We start from the raw sequence: 22,538 nt of genomic DNA, 5'->3' as shown, positions 1-22,538 counted from the left end.
CTGTAAGTAAGGCTACAACATGAGGTAAACCATGTCACCAACCTCACAACTCCTCTCTGTCCTCTTCTAATCTATATACTGCTTATGCTGATTCTGCGCTCTGGCAATACTGTCTCTGAGAGCATCAACAATGTCCTTGCTCTCCTGAAGCAAATCCCCAGCGCGAGGAACTCTAACATCACTCATAAGAAAATCAACAAAGCTCGGTGCATTATAGCCATATAGTGCTCGGAAATGAGTCATCTGAATAGACATGTGATAGGTAGTATTATAGCAATACTCAAATAAATAAATCCATCTAACCCATGCCTTCTGCTGATCAGCCACGTAGTTCCTCAAATATCCCTCCACCCACTTATTTACTACCTCTGTCTGCCCATCATTCTGCAGGTGGTAACTAGTGCTAGGTGTGAGCTCAGTGCCACATAAACGGAACACCTCCTACCAAAAATGACTCAAGAACCTACTGTCCCTGTCACTCACTATGCTTTGGGGTATCCCACGTAGTCTGAAAATCTCCCTGAAAAAGACTTCAGCCACCTGCACTGCCATGTAAGTAGTAGTGATGGGAAAGAAGTGTGCATACTTCGTCAACCTATCTACCATCACATAGATGCAATCTCGCCCTTGGGCCTTAGGCAAACCCGTAATGAAATCCATGGATATACACTCCCACTTCTTGTCAGGAATGGGAAGTGGCTGTAGGAGCCCTGCTAGAAAGGTGTGCTCTTGTTTGTTCTGCTGACAAACAAGGCACTCTCTAACATACTACAACACATCTACCTTGAGCCCCTTCCATGTGGACCGCTCACGTACCTGCCTGTATGTTTTGAAGTATCTAGGATGTCCAACTGTAGGTGAATCATGAGGTGCTCTCATAACAATACGCTTCACCTTCGATCCTGGGATTAAGAATATCAATGTTCTTGTAGATAATCAAATCATCCACACGTGTATACCTGGTATCAACAACTGTCCCATCAACAATCCTAGATGCCCATGAATCTCTAGCATACTTGGCAATGATCAAGTGCCTCCAATCCTTTGATATCTGAATCATAGCACAGAGATGTGGTCTACGTGACAATGCATCTGCTACCACATTCTGAGTCCCTTTCACATAGGAGATGTCAAAATCATAAGCCTGCAGTTTACTAACTCACTGTTGTTGCCTATCATTGAGATCTCTCTATCCAAGGAAATGTCTCAAACTATTGTGGTCAGTTTTAATGCAAAACTTACCACCTACCAGATACTGCCTGAATTTAGCCAATGCATACATAATAGTCAACATCTCCTTGTCATATATACTAAATGATCTCTTGGGCCCACGGAGCTTCCTGCTCTCAAATGCAATGGGGTGCTTGTCCTGCATTAGAACAGCACCAATACCCTCTCCAGATGCATCACACTAAAGCTCAAATGGCTTCAAGAAGTCAAGCAATGCTAACACAGGGCACGTAGTCATGATCTCCTTGAATCTCTCAAAGCAAGCTTGTGCCTCAGGTGTCCAAACAAAGGCTCCCTTCTTCAGCAAATCCATCATAGGAGCTGCATGATGTAAATACCCACTGACAAATCTGCGATAGAAACCACACAACCCAACGAACCCTCTCAGCCGTGTCAGGTTCTCTGGAGGAGGCCAATCCAAAATAGCACGGATCTTATCAGGATCCATCCTTACTCCCTCTGCACTAATGATGTGACCCAAATACAATAGTTCTGTCATGCCCAACTCACATTTGGACTCCTTGGTGTACAAGGACTCCGACTGCAGGATCCCCAAAACTATCTCCAAGTGCTCCATGTGCTCCTGCCAAGACCGACTGTAAATCAGAATATCATCAAAGAAGACTAACACATACTTCCTCAACTGGTGACGGAAGAGCCTGTTCATGGTGGATTGAAAAGTAGCCGGCACATTGGTCAACCCAAATGGCATGACCACAAACTCAAAGTACCCACAATGACATCTGAAGGCAGTCTTCTCAATATCCTGCTCTCTAACTCTGATCTGATGGTAGCTAGATCTCAAATCAATCTTCGTGAAGTAACATGCACCGTGAAGCTCATCAATCGACGGAATGGGTTACCTATTCTTGATTGTCCTTTTGTTCAGCACCCTGTAATCAATGCACATCCTCAATGTACCATCCTTTTTCTTCACCAACACAACCGAAGAAGCAAAAGGAGACTTGTTAGGCCTGATGTGACCCATCACAAGAAGCTCCTTGATGGTTTTCTCAATCTCATCCTTGAGCCTCTTAGGATGCCTGTATAGTGTAATCATCACTGGTTTAGCACCCTCCTCCAACTCAATGATGTGCTCAATACCTCTGTCTGGTGGTCTGCCAGGTGGAATGTCACTGAAGACTCTGTCATACTTCACTCTCAACCTCTGTATGTCTGGATGATACTCTATCTTATGCTGTCCCTCCTGTGTAGGCATGAGAGTACATAAGGCTGCCCACTCAATGTAATCATGTCTGGTTAACCTCTCCAACCGTCTAAAGGAAATAGTCCTAATGTCTCCATTCCTGATGGCTCTTAAAATGTGTTGCTTCGCATCCACTTCAAACTTAATCTCCATGTCCTTCAATCTGAAGGTGACCTCTTCCAATGAGTGCAACCACTCCATCCCAAGAACAATATCCAGATCACCCATGTTGACAACATGGTAGTCCGCCTTGAACTTGTTGTGAGGTTTTCACACATCGCCCCAAATCTTGGTGAACCTCTCTTTTTAATCGCCTCACCAAATTTTTGGATTGCCCAAAAATTTTTGAGTTTTGAAAATTTCACGCCTTGGCACCTTCAGGACAAATATGGGAGGCTTAGCTTATTTTCACCCGGTTTCAACTTGATTTTCAAGAGCTATCGATTTTTCCCCTAGGCCAAATAATTTTCTAAGTTAATTTCAACTTGGTAGGATAAAATTGTGGATTTTGTATTTAGACGTTTTTTTTTGAAAATATGGTTTTAATTTTGTAAATTTGGATGATTTTCAAAAGTGAAATTTTAATTAGACTTGAGTTTTTGGAATATCTCAAATTTTTCTCTGGTGAAAATTTTAATTTTGTCGAAATGGAGAAAATTGCAAAAAATCGACTTTTAGTTCTAGATGCTATTTTAATTTATTTTTTTTATTTAGCTTGGTAAAATCGATTTGGTAGAAAATTGCAAAAAATTGGCTTTAATTGGATTAATTTGCCTTGAAAACTTTTAGTTTTTAATAAATTTAGTAATTTAATATTGAAAAAATGGCTTTTGGTTAGCCAAAATCCAAATTTAATGACGTATTAATTACTAAACCCTCATTAAATGGAAATATTTAACACCTTCAAGGCTATTTAATTTCGTTTTGCAATTTGAAGCTAATTGGCAAATTTTAAAGTGCAATTTTCTTTTGGCAAAATTAATTTTTTTGAGCTAAGTATTTAATTGAGGACCTTAACTTGGATTTAATTTTTGTTTTTTGTTTTCTCCTAGACCAGGTCGGCCAACTTTGAGGAGAAGGGAATTGGCTATAAAGGGAGTCTCCTCCCCATTTCATTTTCACAAATCATTTTTCTCCTCTCCATGTTGGGCAAATTTCCTTGAAGGCAGATTTTTCCAGACTTAGGCGACTTTGTGGAAGGCAGTTTTTTGCATGCTTGGGCGATTTTCGCTTGGATTTCTCCATTTTCATGCTTAGCGATTTCTCAAGGGGCAGACCTTTCGCAGATTTTGATGGTTTTCTCCTCCATTTGTGGGCTGGGATTTGTGCCCTAGGTGGCATTTTGGGCAGATTTCAAACTTCATGCTTGGGTGAATTTGAGAGAAAGGCAAAATTTTCCATTCTTGGCATTTTATTGAGGCAGATCTGATTCTGATTTTTGGGCAATTCATGGTGAAGGTCTGATTTTTTTCTATTTAGGACTGCATTTTTATACTAGATTTTGGCAATTTTGTTGGGAGAAGAGATACATATGAAGGTTTGATTTTTGCATATAAGGCAAGTGTTGGATAGTTTTAGAAGTGTAAATTTCTATTTTGCAAAGGGATTTGAACTTCTTGAAAGTCATATCCTAGGTTCCGAAAAGTCGCTGTAAGATTATTGGTTAAGGTGAACTTTCATCATCTAGAGTTGCAAAGGGTGCTTAAGCTGACATCCATCTTTCGTTCTAGTCTAAGGATTGCTCCGCTTGGTTCTTCTTGCCTTTTGGTCCACCACTCTACCATCCCATAATAGGGCGACGAGCATGAAGGATGATAGTGCAAGTAAGAATCCCAAGCGGGCGAACACTAAGAAAGACAAAGAGGATATGACGCCCAAAACTTCCTTCTTCTCGAAAATGAAGAGAATAACCGACACCAATATCAGTACAGTGGACATGATACGGATGAGGGACAAACTGAAGGAAGGACAATCCCCCTTGGCAAAAAGGATTTACAAGAGCAGAATTGTACAGGCAACGGCCTTTCCTCCCACATTGCCCTGTCCAGAATTGATTATGGAATGTGCATCCAGATTTGATCTAAACAGTAATTCCATCATTTTTGATGAAGGGAAGAGAGTGTTGGCCAGCATTGGCGAACAAGCAATCGAAGAAACATTCAACATTCCCCAGTACAAGGGCATGACGATTGTGATGATGGACCAACCAACTAAATCGTTTCAAGATAACCAAGAGGCTTATTACACGCATCTAAAGAAGAATTGGATACGCGAGGGAAGGAAAGGAGTTAACAGATCATCGAGGCTCACAATGGCAGATTTCAAACCAGAATATGGTGATCTCGTTGTTCTACTCAATCGAATCATGGGCCTGGCTCAAGGGATGAGATTTGAAAACTGGATGTACTTTTCATTGATGAGATTGAGAAAGGGAAAAGAAGGTTTGATTGGACCAAGATCATAAGTGAGAACTTAGAATTGCAACTCAGAACCATGCAAAACCAAAGGCAATTCTACATGGGCTCCTATTTGTTCTACCTAATTGCTAGATTGTACAAGAGTTCGGAACTTAAGGCCTTAGGAGAGGTTGGTAGTGGACCGAGACAATATTTGGTACATGAATGCTATCTGCAGCTCCATTTGCACAACAACAAGGATTACAAGATATTTTGCGATGCCTTTGCCATGAAGACAGTAAGGGTATTACAAGGGACACCTGCTAAGAGACTTTCATCGGAAGCAGAAGCAAGAATTAAGAAGTTTGGGAGTTGGTTCATCCAATTTCCGTAGTTTACATACATTAGAGTGGCAGGAAGTACAATTTGTCCCAACAGGCTTACAAGGTACCCACCTGACAAGGTAGTTTTGTTAGAATTGGCTAGACAACTTGAGCACTATGATAGAATAATGAGAAATGAAGAGAAAACAGGCATTTCATTCTCAATCATAATTGGCAATGATAGTTGCCCAAATCGGGCCTCCTTTGAAGCCGTAGAGAAGGAATTGGAATGGTATCATCTAGGATGGTACAGAGCGAGGCAAGGGTTTGACCCTAATGGTCTTATCAAGGCATCTCATGGAAACGAATTTGGGCATGTTCCCACTATAGAAGACTTTTGGGCCAACGCCAAAGATGACTTTCATGTGAGAAAGCTAGCTTTCTCAAGGCTAACGGTGAACATGATGAGGGCTATTAGATGGAGAGGCCTTGATATTCCGGATCAACTGGAGGATGATGGAAATGTGTTGAGAGAAGACTATGATACAGTAGAAGGAATAGAATTGAATCCAGTGGATTGGGATGACCATCAGGATCCTTCCTTGGAAGCAATCACAAGGGTAGTGGATTTACATACTGAGTCGTGGTATAGTGAAGGACTAAAGAAGCTACAAAGACAAAGGATTCCCCTTACCTATGAGATGATGAAACCAAAAGAGAGACAAACAGAATCAATTGGACCAAGGAATGAAGGAAATAGCCGGCAATAGGAAATGATTAGAAATAGCAAGAAAGTTTTGGAGGTAGAGAAGGGCAAAGAACATCCAGAACCTCCAGCCAAGAGACAGCATGCAGCGCCATCAAGAGAGAATATAATTGAGGCTAGAGGCCAAGAGGTCAATTCGAATGATAAAGGGGCCGCAGTCGAGGTGAGCTCTGATTCGAAATCAAGTGGCTATAGCGAAAGCACCGAGTACTCCCCTCTCTCGGAGAATCAGCAAGGAAATGATATGGAAGAAACTAGTAGAGAAGAAGATGGACCAATAGACATCGAGGCAATAAGTCAGGAACCCGAGGTTGTTGGTGATGCTTTGTTAGTCGAACCAAATCCAGATTGGGGGAGATGCACTGCACTACTATGGTTAAGACAAATGCTTATGCCAAAAGGCGAGGTGATAACGGCCCATACAGCTGAGGACATACAAGGGTTAATAGAAAAGGGTGATAGTGAGAACCAAAAACAAATGGCAAGAACGGTGGCAAGGGTAATCAGGAGCAACAATGATGATCACCGAAAGGTTCAGATTGCTATTCCAACAGTCAACAAGGCAGTAAATGAGATTGGGGCTCAAGAATATGAGCTAGTGGAACATAACTTGGGAAGGAATACAGATGATATGGAGTGTGAGGAAGTCCAGGAAGGTATAGCATCAATCAGAGAAAGGTTAAGGAAGGCAAACGAAAGGATAGTAAAGTTGGAGGCCGAGAACAAATATTGGAGAGATAGCTAGCCTATCCAACAGTTGCACCAGGTAGCCCTTCCTCAAGACAGCGGGAGCAACTCAGGAGAAATATTAGCTCAGCTACATGAAGTCAGGGATTGGATCCATGATACAATCCAAGATGGGCAAAATTTCTTGCCTTCCTTCATCTCAACATTCCAATCATTAGTGGCCATTAGAGACAAGTTCAGATTATTCAAAGAAGAGTGGAAAAGTTTCCTTCCCATCAAAGATTTGGCTATTCCCAGGCTACAAGCGTTCATTGGGCTACCAGAGGCATATTTGCAAAGGGCCAAATTGGTTGATGAGAGAGGATTGAGTATAGTTGAATCTTGGTTTGTTGCATTGACTACCAGATTTAGAACACTTGAGGAGATACATAATGAGATTGCACGACACAGTCCAAGCGACACTTCTATTTCAACCATGATGAGTGACGTTGGGGTGGCACTTGATTTTGAGGATATTAGAGAAGAAGATATCAATGAGACAGATTTTGGATCAAGACTGGATGAGTTAGGAAAGGTTGCTATCAAGAAGAAGCATTTGGGCACCCTTTCCTCTCTCAGTGCTTTTATTGGATTTGCGAAAGAATATGAGAAGGATCACGAAAAGATTATACAAGCAGCAGGTGGCGTGGCGAAGTCAGCGGAACTCAGGGCGAAGCACACACCTTGTCTTCCTATGGAAGAAGTTAACAAAAGGCTAGCTAAGTTCATTTCCTTAGCTAAAAAAATGAAAGAAAAGGGAAGAGTTATATTAGAAGATCATTTGATGTAAGCCCAAGTGGCAAATTTCCCTTTCTTCTAGAATAGGACAAGTGTCTATTTCTGATTGGCCACCATTTTGGTGCCTTCTCATTGGTTGCCACTTTTTGCACTTTTTTCATTGGTCCATTAATGAGATGGCAGCTTCTCATTGGCCGATGGGGTGGCAACCCTAATTAGGGTTTTTAGGATCCAATCTGGATCGCTGATCTTGTTTTGATCTCCATCGTCCATTGTATTTTTGGCCCCTATAAAAGGCCATTTGCTCTCATTTGTAAAGGGTCGGAGAAATTGTTGCGAAGATAATACCAAAATTGCTCTCTTTTTCATCGTTGTGATTGGCATGTTGATTAAGAACATTGGGTATTATTGCATGTTTTGTACTTCCACTTAGATTTTCTTTCAAGTTGTTGAAGCAAATTGCATTTGAAGTTGTTTAAGTGAAGTTAAAGTAGATAGATAGTTGTATGGTAGCACTGGTAAATGTTTGATAGGGATCAATACTAGGCCACTAGCATCCTAGTGGCTAGTTGGGAAGCTTTGTGTGGTAAACTAGTTTATTATTCCTTCAATTCATTGCACCTGTGGAAGTGAGGCCGTTGGTCAGCTCTCATTAGGTTCGATCCCCGTCCATTTGCTAACCTTCCATTCATAGGAGTAGGAGTAGAATAGTGAGTAGCTAGGTAGTTGAAGTTTAGAGAGGAGAAAGTTAGAGTAGATCAAGTATCAGAACACATCCACTCACCTTCCATCACCATCGCCACCATCAACATTTTCTACTTCCACACATTTCACAAACCGAGCCACCATCACCTTCATCCCATCAAAGTCCAAGTCATCCTCAACAATTTACATAAGGCCGCCTACATGATTATCAGTGAATCACATCAACAAAATTGAGCGAGTATCCAATGGTGTAAGGAACATTGGAGTTATACTCATGTCTCATGAGCATTAACTTTTCAAGAGAGGAGTTGCATGTTTGATATCCCGTATCGAATATTCAAATCCTAATATATTATGTAAGTGGTATAAAACTCGCATCAACAGAACTCATAGTTGTTCAGGCATAAGGGAAAATTTCTAACCATCCCGTTACACTTAAAGAGTATAACCATCAGCAACCTGTACTCGTAGTCCCTCAAACTCCTCAATCATAATACCACGACGTTCAACAAAATGAGCATCAATGAAATTGTGCGTAGCACCTGTATCAACCAAAGTAATAACTCTCTGCCCTGCTAGAGCAGCACACAGTCTAAACGATCCTTCCTGTTGAATGCTAGACAAGCGTGCCTCTTGAAAGTGCAACTCAGGCTCCTCCTTAGTCTCTGGAGCGTTTGCTTTTGCCTCAAGCTCTGCATCACTATGATCAACCTCATGTCCAGAATTATCAGAATCTGAACCCTCATAGTAAGCCCACATAACTTTGTTGGCCTTCCCCTTAGGCCTCATAGGACAATCATGATCCCTGTCGTAGGGACCCTTGCAGTAAAAACATAGCTTCTTCCTGCGCAAGTCATTCAGTGTCTCCATATCCAAAGGTGCAATAGACTTACCCTTGGTATCACCTCTTTTGCCCTTGTTTTTATCAAACTTCTTATTGTCCTTGAATGAAGAAGTGCTCCTAGAGGTGAACCTACTAGAGGGTGTTGTGAGCTCCATGCTTCGTGCCTTCCTCATAGCCTCCTGCAATGAAGGGGGATCGAATGCCTTGATCCACCCTTTTAGAGGTTCAGACAACCCCTCTGTAATAGTATAACCAACATGCTCTTGAACACATCCTGCACCATCACTGATAATCTCTGAAACTCACTGATGTAGACCTCCAAACTGTCTATCTATCTCAACTGTGCAAGATCATGGAAGAAGACCTCCAGGTCTTTCTTATCAAAGCGCTCTATCAATCTGTCCACAAAATCCTAATAGGATGTCACCTAATTATGCTACAATGTAACCATACCATGTGACCACCAATCATGTGTTGCGCCCTCTAAATGCAAAGTGGCATACTTGATAGCATCCATCTCTGACATAGGCCTCAATGTTAGGAATGTGTCTAACTTATGGATCCAGGCTTGTGCTGTCATTGAAAGATGGTAAGGTGAGCTTGCTAGCAGCTCACTGCAACTCACTATCCTAACCTCCTCTAGGCCTCCAGTTCTGCCTGCTACTCATGTGCTCTCTTCTCTGACTCAGTTAGCAATCAAAATTCAGCAACTCACAAACATGTGGAGGTAGTGCCTGTCATTCTGCATCTACAGCTCGAAGATCATCCTGAAAGTCCTTTGGCATATCATCCTCTACTGCCTCCTAGGTCGCCTCTCTAAGGAATGTAGGATGTGTAGGCTTGTTCGCAGTCCATGACCTGTGCCTAGGAGCACCCTATGAACCTGCTACAGTCCTGTTATCCTGCTCTGGTGTCCCCCTACCTTGTTCCTGATTCCTCGGCTGAGAAACTCTCTCTATCATAGTAGTCAATGCACGTATAGACTAAACTATCTCCTGCTGTCTAGTAGTCATAGCCCGGAAGAAGTTTCTAGCCTCATCATCATCAGTCCTGGGGACTCTAGGTGGACTCTGTGACTGTCTTTCACCCATAGTAAGTATATCCCTGAATTCCTGCTCACCCTTAGGTGTTGCTCTCCTGCGTGTATAATACTTGTGATACCCAAAAGCTGAAGGATGCATAACAATTCTATACCCAACAGGATGGCAAGAACACCGCTCTGATACCACTGTAATGGCCCTTGCCAATAGGCCACTAATAACCACTAATACTGAACTGTGACATTTCGTAAAACACTTGACATGCAAACTAAATACACTGCTGAAAGTAAAATACTAAATAAAGGAAATTGTTGTGCAACAAATCTACTCAAATAACTGATGTAAAATAGTGCCAATATATGCATTCAAAGATAACCAAATGCTTTTACATATGATATGTGATTTTTCAACTCAAAGCATTACAACATGGCACATTACAAACAAACCCTTGCTGGTTGAATACAACTGAGAATTTCTTGCAACTACAAACTGAAATGAAAGAACTTGGATTGAGCAAATGTTGGAGACTGAATGTTGAAGACGAAATGATGAAAATGCAACTCCAACCTGCCCTCAAACTTGCTAACCGTACGGCCTGCAGGTACAACCGTACATGTATGGACTAGTACGGCACCTGGCAAAAATAAATGTTGGGCTGAAAGGTTCCGAAAATGTTGTAGAAATAATCGCCAGGCTCCAAGGAAAATTCTCCCAGAAAATAAAAATCAAACTCCCAACCAACAGTGAGATATGAGCAAAAATGTATGTCTAGGCTAAAAATCGAACCCTGCTAGAAATGTCCAAATAAGCCCAACTTGAAGTAGCTGAATACTACTTTCAAAGTGCAACCCTTCAAAGGATATTTCACCTCCTCAGTTATGAAAATCCTTATGAGACTCCGTTCCTAATGATCAAATGACAATTTGCAAACCAAGATGGCACCACAAATGCTCAAAGAGAAAAGTAGTGTTAACTCAAGTCATAGGATGTCCAAATGAGAGGCCAAGCACCCTATTTATTCACTTTTCTAAGAAACCTCTAAGAACTTCTAGAAGTATCCATAAAATATTCTTATGAAATCCCTTTATAATGCACTTTTATATAAAAAGTAACTTTATAAAATAAAAAGTGCAACTCAACTCAAAATTATAATATTTTGGCCCCGCGTAACACATAAAAATAAAAATATGATAAACCCCATCTCTCCAAGAGCAAATAAGACCATCCAATCCCCAAATAATCATCAGAATGACTCTCTCACCAAAATCATCTGCCTACGAGAGTCCATGATAGGCAAATTCCCTGAAGAATAACCTGTCACTAGAAAGGGGACATGACACTCAAGTTCTTGTTCACCTTGAGTTGATCTAAGAAACGGTGAGAAGGGGGAGCCTTCCCTTAAAGGTAGGAGAGACTCTATTTCATATGTTGTGGCTGGTTTACCTATTTTACAATTGAATTTTAACAAACTATTGGTTGCAAAATATCCACCCAACAAGTCTTATGTCATTTACCATTTTGAAATAGTGTGGTGATTTTCCAATAATAATTTTCAATAATCTGGTCTGATCTTTTCTTCATACCTGCTCTGATACCATGTTAAATTTGTGAAGATCAGATTACATAGGTTTGTATTGATTTACTTATCAATACCAAATTAGAGTTTATGTAGCTATAAGTTCAGACTTTGGTTTCAATATATAAAGTCTGATTGCAGACTTGATATAGAAACTATTAATTTCTTGCTGACTATATATTTTGATCTCCTGATGATTGTTTATAATATAGACACTGAAAACTGTTTATAATATATTTTAATCTCCCGACTTCACTATTTTTTGACCTCCGTTGACTGCAGATGAGATTCACAAAGACTGTGAGGTATGAGTTATGTGTTCTCTGGTGAAAGAAGGCTGTCAACCAGCTGCAATGAGAAGACTAGAAAATGCAATGTGTTTTCTGTGTGTTCGCTGTGTGTTTTATACTGCAGAACTTAACACCCATATATAAGGGTGACGGGGAATCACATCCCCAATGGAAGTGACTCCAGAGTGGAGTCACGTCCCGTCAGGCACATGACTTCCACGTCACGTGCCACATCCCTTCATTTAACAAAGTATCCTATCTTTAATTCACGCCTTTCAACCACAACTTACTTAGTCAATTCAGTCAATTAAAATGAAGGATTATTATTATGGAATAAACAATATTTGAATTAGAATGTCAATAGTGTGTGTGTGTGTGTGCGCGCAAGTCTCTTCATTTATTGCATAATAATAATTAAATCTATGTCAGATATATTTTCAATGAGATTTTATTCAACTGAACTATAACATTAACAAAAACAAACTTTTCGTACCCTAACTAGAAGGATAACAATCGACTTGGGTAGAAATTTAGAACACAAATGGAAGAAAGAAAATAGAGTTCCATTGGAGTACCAACATATAACATAACATTTGGTGAGACCATAATTACAAGACTTAGATTTGGCAAGCTGATTTTTGAACCAAACTCAGACTCGACCAAGACTTAGTAAACCCTCAACAAATTGAAAATAAAACATGAAATATTAACATTTTTTAGGATTTAAAACTTGTATCAGCCACCCTTTATAAATAAAATTTAAAGCCAGCATAATCTAGTTATATCAAGCTACATTATCACATACACAAGTATACATTGATTGAAGATTCGGAAGTTTAAAATAAGATTTTAACTGAAGGAAACAAATGGTTCAACTTTAAACTAATGCATGGGGACATACCTTAACTCCAAATGTATCTTCTTAAGATATAATGCCTCCTTATTTTGATGTAATTGACAAAAGAAGTAAAATTTTGGTGCTGAAGTTAAAGACGCAATATGCAGTTCCTACATTCAGTATCCTTATGTGGCTTTATTCTTAAAGCCACTATGGTTGGAAATAAATTGAATTAGGGTTCTAGCTCCACCATACTACACATCCATCTGATCAATTTCTGATTATATCATTATATCCTACATATTTCTTGAATTTAGAGAACAAATGCATATGCTTTGACTCTAGTGTAAATATGACTACATACAATGAAGTAAGTTGTCATTTCAACAAATATCAAAGAAAAATTTTCAACATAAGCAGTGATCACAAAGGCAAAAAATAACTTGAAAAGAAATTGGAAGAAAGAGAAGTTGCTCAAGAATGACTGACCTTACGACAAAAGGGGCAACTGCAGGATCCCCATTACATAGCCATTATGCAAATAAAAGATTAAAAAGTTAGCACTATTCTAGAATTGAAATAAGACAATCCACATACTCTAATATTTTCCAATCTAGATAAGAATGAAAAAGTAGTTAAAAGATATTAGGTAAGCAAGTATGACCTTTCAAACTCATATATCTCAATGGGTTTATCTGGTCGAGGACCCAAGTTTGAAGTCTCGACAAGCTTGTGACCTACCAATATCATCAAGCAATTAACAAATTTAATCAAAAATTAGCTCTTAATATTCTATCCAATATTCAGTTTGGACTAAGATATTACGAGAGCTCTTACATTCCATTTACAAAATATTTTCCAAGACGATATCACAAAAGTGGCTTTCAATAGAAAATTCAGTCTTCTACTTCTTAGAAAATATCTACTAACCAAATATTACACCTGAAATATTTCCAACATTGTATTTAACCAAAAATTAAACTGCTTGCCAATATTTTCAATGCAATCAAGAAAAAAGTTCACCGCTCCAATTCTATGGAAAGACTAAGGAATTATGATCACTCGTGCATTACATTTCTAGTGCAGGGGCACCCCTCAAAGACAAACGCATGATCAAGACTTCTAGCACGGACGATGACAAGAAGTCATCTCTAAAGACCAATTGGAAGGTTTTAGAGCCAATCATGGCAATATTTAATAATCAAACTCATAAGATGTATATGATTCCTCAAGGTCCTGATAAAGGCTTGAGCAAAATTGAATGTAATGAGAGGCCAATAATGCCCAATAGATTAAAAAGGGGTTAAAGAGATAGTCGACCAGTTAGTTAGGTCCTAGAAAGAGATTTGACAAAAGATTGATAGGTTTTAAATTTATTAGAATGAAGAAATAAGAGTTATAAATTTGAATTTTCAAATTATAATGGTTACTTGCTTTTTGGAGGGAATTTAGTTTTAATGGCTTAAACATATTTGTAACAAGTCCAAACCAAATGGAATTAGTTGGGGAGCTTGTAATACACCCTATATATCCTGGTCAGGGCATAGCAACAAGTACAGTACAGATTTGAGCAGCATTTATATGGACAGACTTGAGAAATGCAATAGAAAGTGTCTTATTTTCAAAAATCTTTGCTTTTCACTGAGATCAGTCAGTTGTTTTGCACTTGTGATGGTTCAAAGACGTCTATAAACCCCTAAGGAAGTCTGGTGAATGCTTTAAAGTCTTTTTTGATTCATTTATTCCTTCATTCTTGACTGGTTACAAGAATATTGATTTTTCTTTAACAATTTTGAGTTTCTATTTGAAATGTTGATAATTCCATGAATGTAGGAGTCTGATTCTCATGGACTGTTCATGTAATAATATGAACAAAACAGTACTAACAATATTTTGACAGGAAAGTCCGAAAGTTGGTGATCACCATTGGAGTTTGGGGGTTTGAAGGACTCTAGATTCATGGCTATGGAGCAGCAGTAGGAGATCTAGCCATTGGAGGCCCATGTTTTATGATTGGAATAGTTAATATATGTTGAATGGATGGTGTAATTACTTTCATTTGATTCTGGAAGTGATTTCTTGGTCGGATTTGAAGAGGCTCTAGTTTTTGACTGAATTTGGTGAAGTTTTTATAGAAAGCATATATGGAGAGTTGTTGGGTTCAAACTAATTGAAGAATCATTAGTTTAGGATCATTTGAAGATACTGTACCAAGTTATAGGGTTGGGGGATAAGTATTCCTTATAGTTCCTTTGTGAATGAGGGGGTTTTATGCCTAAAAAGAGGCCCATAATGTAAGAGCAGAGACATAGTCCAAAACAACCCCACCTAATCTTTTGATATGTTGTAGAGAAGCCAAATAGGTATCCGAATATGCAATTTATTTGTCTTGCATTTTGGGAAAGTTTGGAGAAAAATGCAAGAGGATGGCATTTGAGGGCTAATTGGGGCTTGTAGGCCTAGTAGGCAGAGTTATTTGGTTTTTCCTTAGGGATAGGCACTTGAAACTTGGTAAACTGGTTATTCGGGGTGGATTAGGGTATTCAAATCCCTTGGAGTCCTAAGAAGTCATTGGAGAGATCAAGTACTTGATTTGGGCAACCTAAGCCTTAAGGTTGTGTTGGGAAACTTGTGGGAAAACACTTTGTTTGAGCATTTTTGTCATAGAACTTGGAAAGACCCACCTTGCTCTGCATCAAGTGGTACCAGAGCATAGTAGTATCTTTGAGAAGGAGAGTGAGTACATGTTAGAAGAAGGAAATCTTGAGACCTTGGGAGAAGAGGCCAAACAAATGCCTCCAAGGATGACAAACATAGAGTTGGCCAAGCTTGTGGCTCAACAAGCTGAAGAAATAAAGAAGATGAAAAGGGAGTTGGAAAAGGTGAATAGGAGGAAGAAGAACGTTGGTCATGAAGATCAGGATGAAGATGAAGAAGAACTAGAAGTTGAAGAAGAAGAAGAAGAAGAGAGGATACCTAGAGAAGAGATGGATCCTGAGGACGCTAGAATGGCAATGTTTATCAAAGCCATCAAAGCAAATGACTACAAAAGGAAGTCAGACATGCCTATGTATGATGGAAAGATGAACGAAGAGATTGGTTCAGTGCTGTAGAAAATTTCTTTTATTGTGACAATGTGAAGCAAGAACACAAAGTCAAGATTGCAAAATCTAGGCTAAAGGGGCATGTTTTATTATGGTGGGATTGCTTGCAGGCTGAAAGATGGAAGAAAAAGTTGCCTAAAATTACTTCATGGGAGAGAATGATGGACAAGATGAGGGAAAAGTTCCTTCCAAGGGACTATAAGTTTCAGTTATACAAGAAGATGCAAAACTTAAGACAAAAGGACATGGATGTCCAAAAGTATATAGAGTTCCATAAGTTGGATATAAGAGTTGCACATGATGAGGAAGAGGAAGAAAAGGTAGCAAGGTACTTGAGTGGCATGAAGTTCAACATCCAAGATGAGATAAGTTTGAATACCCCTAATACAGTTGAGGAATGCTACGAGTTAGCACTTAGCAGTAAGGGCTGAAGAAAAGATAAGGAAGAGACAAGAAAGGCAAGGTGGAGGAAGATCCAGTGAAGGTCGGGGTCAAAATAATGGTGGCAAGGGCAAGGAGCCTATGAATGAGTCAAGAGGACAAAGAAGCAGTAAGAAATGTGGTGGTAGTAGAGGGAATAGTAGGTTCAGTGGGAAGTGTTATTCGTGTGGTGAGGAAAGGCATCCCTTCTATAAGTGCCCTGAAAGAAACATAAGAAAGTCTGATAAGAGGGTTAATATGACACAAGCTTGTAGTGTAAGAGGAGGATGAGGAAGATATGGACAAGGGAAATATCATTGAAGTGGGGCTCTATACTGATGGAGAACACCTTATGGTGAGAAATGAGGAGCGGTTGCAGCAAAACAAACAAGAGGTTTCAATTTTCAGAACTAATTGCCTAAGTCAAGGCAAGATTTGTAAAATGATTTTTGATTCAGGTTCTTTTGACAACCTAGTTTCATCGGAGATGGTGGAGAAGCTGCATTTGAAGACATTTGGGCACCCTAAGCCATACAGAGCAACTTGGGTGAGTGATGAACAAAACATTTTGGTGAGAAGACATGCATATGTAACCTTTTCACTTGGTGAGTACAATGAGAAGGTACTTTGTGATGTGATACCTATGACATACTGTTATATATAGTTAGGGAGGCCATGACAATCAGAAAGGAGGACTATCCATGATGGATACAAAAACACTTATGTTGTTCATAAGAATGGTAAGAGGTTTGTGTTAAAACCTTTGCAAGGGAGTGGTAAAGTTGAGCCAAGAATCATTTGTTTTGGGGAGAAGAAACATGTTGATTTGCAGGGGCATTTGAGGAGCAGACCTATAGAAGGAGGTCTGAAACCAAAGACATCTTTGTTAGTGATAAAATCTGACAGAGAAATGCAAGGGTCTGTTGTTAATAACAAAATGACCAAAGTTGCAGCAGGACAAAGGACTGATCAAGGGGTCACAGTTGGCATAGTATGGTGTCCATTTGCTTTATTAGTAAGGAAGGAAAGAATGTTGTCTATACCAGGCAGTGGTGTACGTCTACATGTTCCTAGAAGGCTGCAGGAGAAAGAGTTTAAGCAAAACAAAGATGACTGTCCAAAATCACAGTCAAACAGTGATGTATAAGATCCATTGTCTTTTTATGTTTCTAACAAGTTATGTGCAGCTTCAAGGAGGACGAATCAAGACAAAGTGAAGACGAGTTATAGGGTACCATGAAGGAGGATTGGTGGAGTCAAGACAAGGCCATTTGACTCTTGGCACAAGAGTTCTTTTGGAGGCCGGGTGTATGGTGCAGGGGCACCCCTCAAAGACAAAGGCATGATGAAGACTCCTAGCATGGATGATGATAAGAAGACATCTCCATAGGTCAATTGGAAGGTTTTAGAGCCAATCATGGCTATATGTAATAATCAAACATGTGATTCCTCAATGTCCTGATATACACTTGAGCAAAATTGAATGTAATGGGAGGCCAATAGTGCCCAATAGATTTAAAAGGGGCTAAAGGGATAGTAGACCAGTTAGTTAGGTCCTAGAAATAGATCTGACAAAAGTTTGATAGGTTTTAAACTAATTAGAATGAAGAAATAAGAGTTATAAGTTTGAATTTCCAAATTATAACGGTTACTTGCTTTTTGGAGGGAAATTAGTTTTAATGGCTTAAACATGTTTGTAACAAGTCCGAACCAAATGGAATTAGTTGGGGATGTTGTAATACACCCTATATATCCTGGTCAGGGCATAGCAACAAGTGCAGTACAGATTTGAGCAGCATTTGTACAGACAGACTTGAGAAATGCAATAGAAAGTGTCTAATTTTCAAAAAGCTTTGCTTTCCATTGAGATCAGTCAGTTGTTTTGCACTTGTGATGGTTCAAAGATGTCTATAAACCCCTAAGGAAGTCTGATGAATGCTTTGAAGTCTTTGTTGATTCATTTGTTCCTTCATTCTTGACTGGTTACAAGAATATTGATCTTTTCTTTAACAATTTTGAGTTTCTATTTGAAATGTTGATCATTCCATGAATGTAGGAGTCTGATTCTCATGGAATGTTCATGTAATAATATGAACAAAACAGTACTAACAATATTTTGACAGGAAAGTCCGAAAGTTGGTGATCACCATTGGAGTTTGGGGGTTTGAAGGACTCTAGATTCATGGCTATGGAGTAGCAGTAGGAGATCTAGCCATTGGAGGCCTATGCTTTATGATTGGAATAGTTAATATATGTTGAATGGACGGTGTAATTACTTTCATTTGATTCTGGAAATGATTTTTTGATCGGATTTGAAGAGGCTCTAGTTTTTGACTGAATTTGGTGAGGTTTTTATAGAAAGCATATATGGAGAGTTGTTGGGTTCAAACTAATTGAAGAATCATTAGTTTAGGATCATTTGAAGATACTGTACCAAGTTATAGGGTTGGGGGATAAGTATTCCTTATAGTTCCTTTGTAAATGAGGAGGTTTTAAGATTAAAAAGAGGCCCATAGTGTAACAAAAGAGACATGGTCCAAAACAACCCCACGTAATCTTTTGATATGTTGTAGAGAAGCCAAATAGGTATCCGAATATGCAATTTATTTGTCTTGTGTTTTGGGTAAGGTTGGAGAAAAATGCAAGAGGACAGAAATTGAGGGCTAATTGGGGCTTGTAGACCTAGTAGATAGAATTTTTTGGTTTTGTCTTAGGGATAGGCACTTCAAACTTGGTAAACTGGTTAGTTGAAGTGGATTAGGGTATTCAAAGCCCTTAGAGTCCTCAGAAGTCATTGGAGAGACCAAGTACTTGATTTGGGCAACCTAAGCCTTAAGGTTGTGTTGGGAAACTTGTGGGAAAACACATTGTTTGAGCATTTTTGTCATAGAACTTGGAAAGGCCCACCTTGCTCTGCATCAATTTCCAAAACATGTTCCTATATAAAAGTCTACATGCTTAAAATAGATAGTACAAAAGTGACTTTCAACTATCAAAATAGGTCCCTCCATCCTCTATCACAATGATTTGTTCAAGAATCAAGCATAGATATTCATTATTTCTAAATAATTCAAGTGATTGTAGTTGATAAAAATCCCAATGCAAACAACCCGAATGAGCATTGTTCTAATTCTCTGCACACGCTAGAAAAATTAAAAACGAGTGAAAGGAAACAGAAACGCTACTTATGCTCCATCACACAAGCATGTTGATAATTGCTACAAAACTAATTCCTAGTTTACTAATATATAATTGTAAATTGTACTTGTGACCATAATTATAATAACAAAGGAGTTAACTATGTTTTAGCTAGGAGTACTAATTCCTACATGCTTAGATAAGATAGTACAAAAGTGACTTTCAACTACCAAAATAGGTCCCTTCATTCTCTGTTTGAATGATTTATTTGAGAATCAAGCATAGCATATTCATTATCTCTAAATGAATTCAAATGATTATAGCTGAAAACATCCTCAATGCAAACAACCAAAATTCCCATCATTAATTGTCTATCCACAAACTAGAAAAATAAGAAAGAATGAAAGTAAACACAAACACTAGTTATGCTATATGACCCATACATGTTGATTGTTGCTACAAAAGTAATTTCTAGTTTATTAAAATATAGTTGTAACATGTACTCATAGCCATAACTACAATAACAAAAGGGTTAACTATGTTTTAGCTAGTACAACTAATTCCTACAAGCCCAAAAAGTAACTTCATAAGAGAAGACAAATATGATCTATAAATAGATTACAAAGCTGCAGAATGTGAGATTTTCATTAAATTGTCTTGCTTAAATTAATCTGATGTAATATAGAAAATATGAAACAATAGCAAAATGAAAATTATGGAGTTTAAAAAAGAAATTATTAGATATAAAAATATAATTGAAATATTCACATAGCTAAACAAATAAGAAAAAATGGATGAAATCAAGCAGTTAAGACATGTCTCAAGGCTAGCCTGAATGGATGAAGAAAATCAGTGTTACTGGATTCGCATAGCTTGAATGGATGAAGAAAATCAGTGTTACCAAATCCGGATTCACGAACAGATTTGTGTTAGATTCGCAGAGGGTCCGGAGTGTTATCAAATCCGGATTCACAAACAGATTTGTGTTGGATTCGCACAAGTTCTAAATTTGACCTTGTGGGTCAGTCCGGATCCATAAATCTATGGATTTGGACAGACCCACATGATCAAATCTGAACCAATCCGTGGATCTAGACAGACCCACAAGGTCAAATCCCGACCTTGTGCAAATTGGTTACAAATTCATACCAGCCTGGGTGAATTCAGCATGAATCTGTGCATATCCCTAGAGACCTGCATGCCAATATTGGAATATGTGGGGTTAGACTTAATAAAACTTGTTATTTTAATTATTTTTGGCTCAAACCCTACAATAAATCTTATAAGGAGTTCACAAACACATTAGATCTCTCATTTGCTCTCTCATGATCAATGTTCCACGGGGATGCGTCCCTTATGATTTGGAGTCGTACCCATCCCGGAAATGAAAAAGGGATGCGAGTACTACTAATCGTTCCCTTTTTTCCAATCAGTTGGATAAAGGAAAATCACCCCCCAAAAATCATTTTTCATTTGATAATTTTCCATGTATTGATCTTCTAAAATGTCTCTGGTGAATGGTTTATCAATGTTATGATATGCATATTTGATTTCTATCTCTTATATAAAAAAATCCCATATGTTTTTTTATCGCCATCCCCTAAGGTCCCGTCCCCTAAATTTTGGCTTTAACCCATACCCATACCAGAAACATGTCCCCCTCCCCTAAAACGTCCTTGTCCTGGAAACTCCATGGATCATAGCTCATTATGTATATTTCTCTTATCCTTTTAATATCTAATGCATATATATATTCTTAGGTACCGATTCTCTGTTGAAATGACCGGATGTTGGTTCTGATGCCTCCGGATGCTTGGGTGTGTTAGGATGTTGCACAGATTCTCCAAGGATGCGCTTCCTCGGAGCATTCAGGCGCATCTAGAAAGTGCCCGTGGCTAGAAGGCCTTTTAGACACCAATTTTAGCATGTATTTAATTGATGATGATGAGAATGTCGAATTTTTTTAGAATCCTTATGATTTTGAATGATTGGATTTGATTAGTGAATCTTGACTCTTGACTCTTGATTGATTAACATTGAATCATGAACTATGTTTTGATTTTGTAGTTCAAATTGCATTGGAATCTTGAACTTGAGTAATTTTAAATTTACTAATTAGTTATTTCAATTTGTATATTCGTCACTTTGTGTTAGTGAAGTTTAAAGTTCAACTATCAATGGTGAAGCATCATGTTATGGAATGATTTGTTTTTGTATATTTCTTGTTTTTCTTTGCAAACATAAATTATATTGTATATATATATATATATATATAGATGCATCCAAAATCTAAAAAAAAAAAAAGCGTGCATCCGCGTATCAACACCCCACACCCGCATCAGCATCAAAAGTAGCATTGGTAATCAGTATACATTTATATATATATATACACACACAAATCCTAATGGGAACAGAAAGTTTTACATATCCACGAATTGTATTCTAATACCCAAACCCATCCCTAAATCCGAATTAGCAACTAAAAAGAAAATCCAACAACTAGTTAATGTTTTGAAAACTAAAATGCAACTATAGCTTTTAGAGGCTAAGTATGTGGTAATTGCACAAATTGATTTCAAGGAGGGTAGTCTTGTGCAAGACTTACTCCACTTGATCTACAGCCTTTGCAACCAATATTTTAAATTCAATAAATAATTCCTAGGCTCCTAGAATGTCAATTTAATGTTTATATCAAGTCTTCTCTCCTTCCAATCCCAATTTTTTTTTGCAAGACAACACTGAGTTAATTGCTAAAAAGACAAGACGCAATAGAACTTTACTAGAAACTCACCCAAAACCATCAATCCATTGCAGGAACCATATCTTCAATCATACGTGCCAAATGCCCAAAAAGTACAATCCCACAGTGTAATGTCCCCAATTTTAATTTAATTAATTAATTAAGTGGTCTCACAAATTAAAAAATATTATAAAGGACTTCTTTAATGAATTAATTTAGTTATAAAATAGGTGGGGGCCAAAATAATAATATGATAAATAAAGTATGTGGGCTTGTTTGTAGCTTCGAGAAACATCCTAGAGCCCTTTATAAAGTTGTGTTAGCAATGTAGGAAGGTATCGTGGATTTCATGTTTCTTTTGTATCTGCAATTCCAATTGGAATTGGATATTTGATTGTGTGGAGGTTTGCAGGTGGAAGATCCTCCCTATTCTATATCCACAATTTTGGTGGAAATC

At 38.4% G+C, this 22,538-nt stretch overlaps 1 protein-coding gene across 1 annotated transcript in view; it reads right to left on the bottom strand.

Moving 5' to 3' along the window:
* LOC149530377 (Thioredoxin family protein) overlaps window positions 1-22,538 on the bottom strand; it is a 162,451-nt gene that overhangs the window by 51,350 nt on the left and 88,563 nt on the right. Inside the window, exons 3-4 of the mRNA XM_089811594.1 lie at window positions 13,344-13,416; window positions 13,169-13,187 (exon numbers count right to left, since the gene is read on the bottom strand). Of these exons, the coding sequence (XP_089667720.1) occupies window positions 13,169-13,187; window positions 13,344-13,416 (92 nt within the window). The remainder of the gene's footprint in view (window positions 1-13,168; window positions 13,188-13,343; window positions 13,417-22,538) is intronic.

Source organism: Cupressus sempervirens, chromosome 11, assembly GCF_028749045.1.
Source record: "Cupressus sempervirens isolate cs-2001-9-10 chromosome 11, ASM2874904v1, whole genome shotgun sequence".
In the NCBI taxonomy this organism is placed as follows: domain Eukaryota; kingdom Viridiplantae; phylum Streptophyta; class Pinopsida; order Cupressales; family Cupressaceae; genus Cupressus; species Cupressus sempervirens.
Note: the sequence above shows the minus strand (reverse complement) of the source record. Positions and strands in the feature narration are given on the sequence as shown.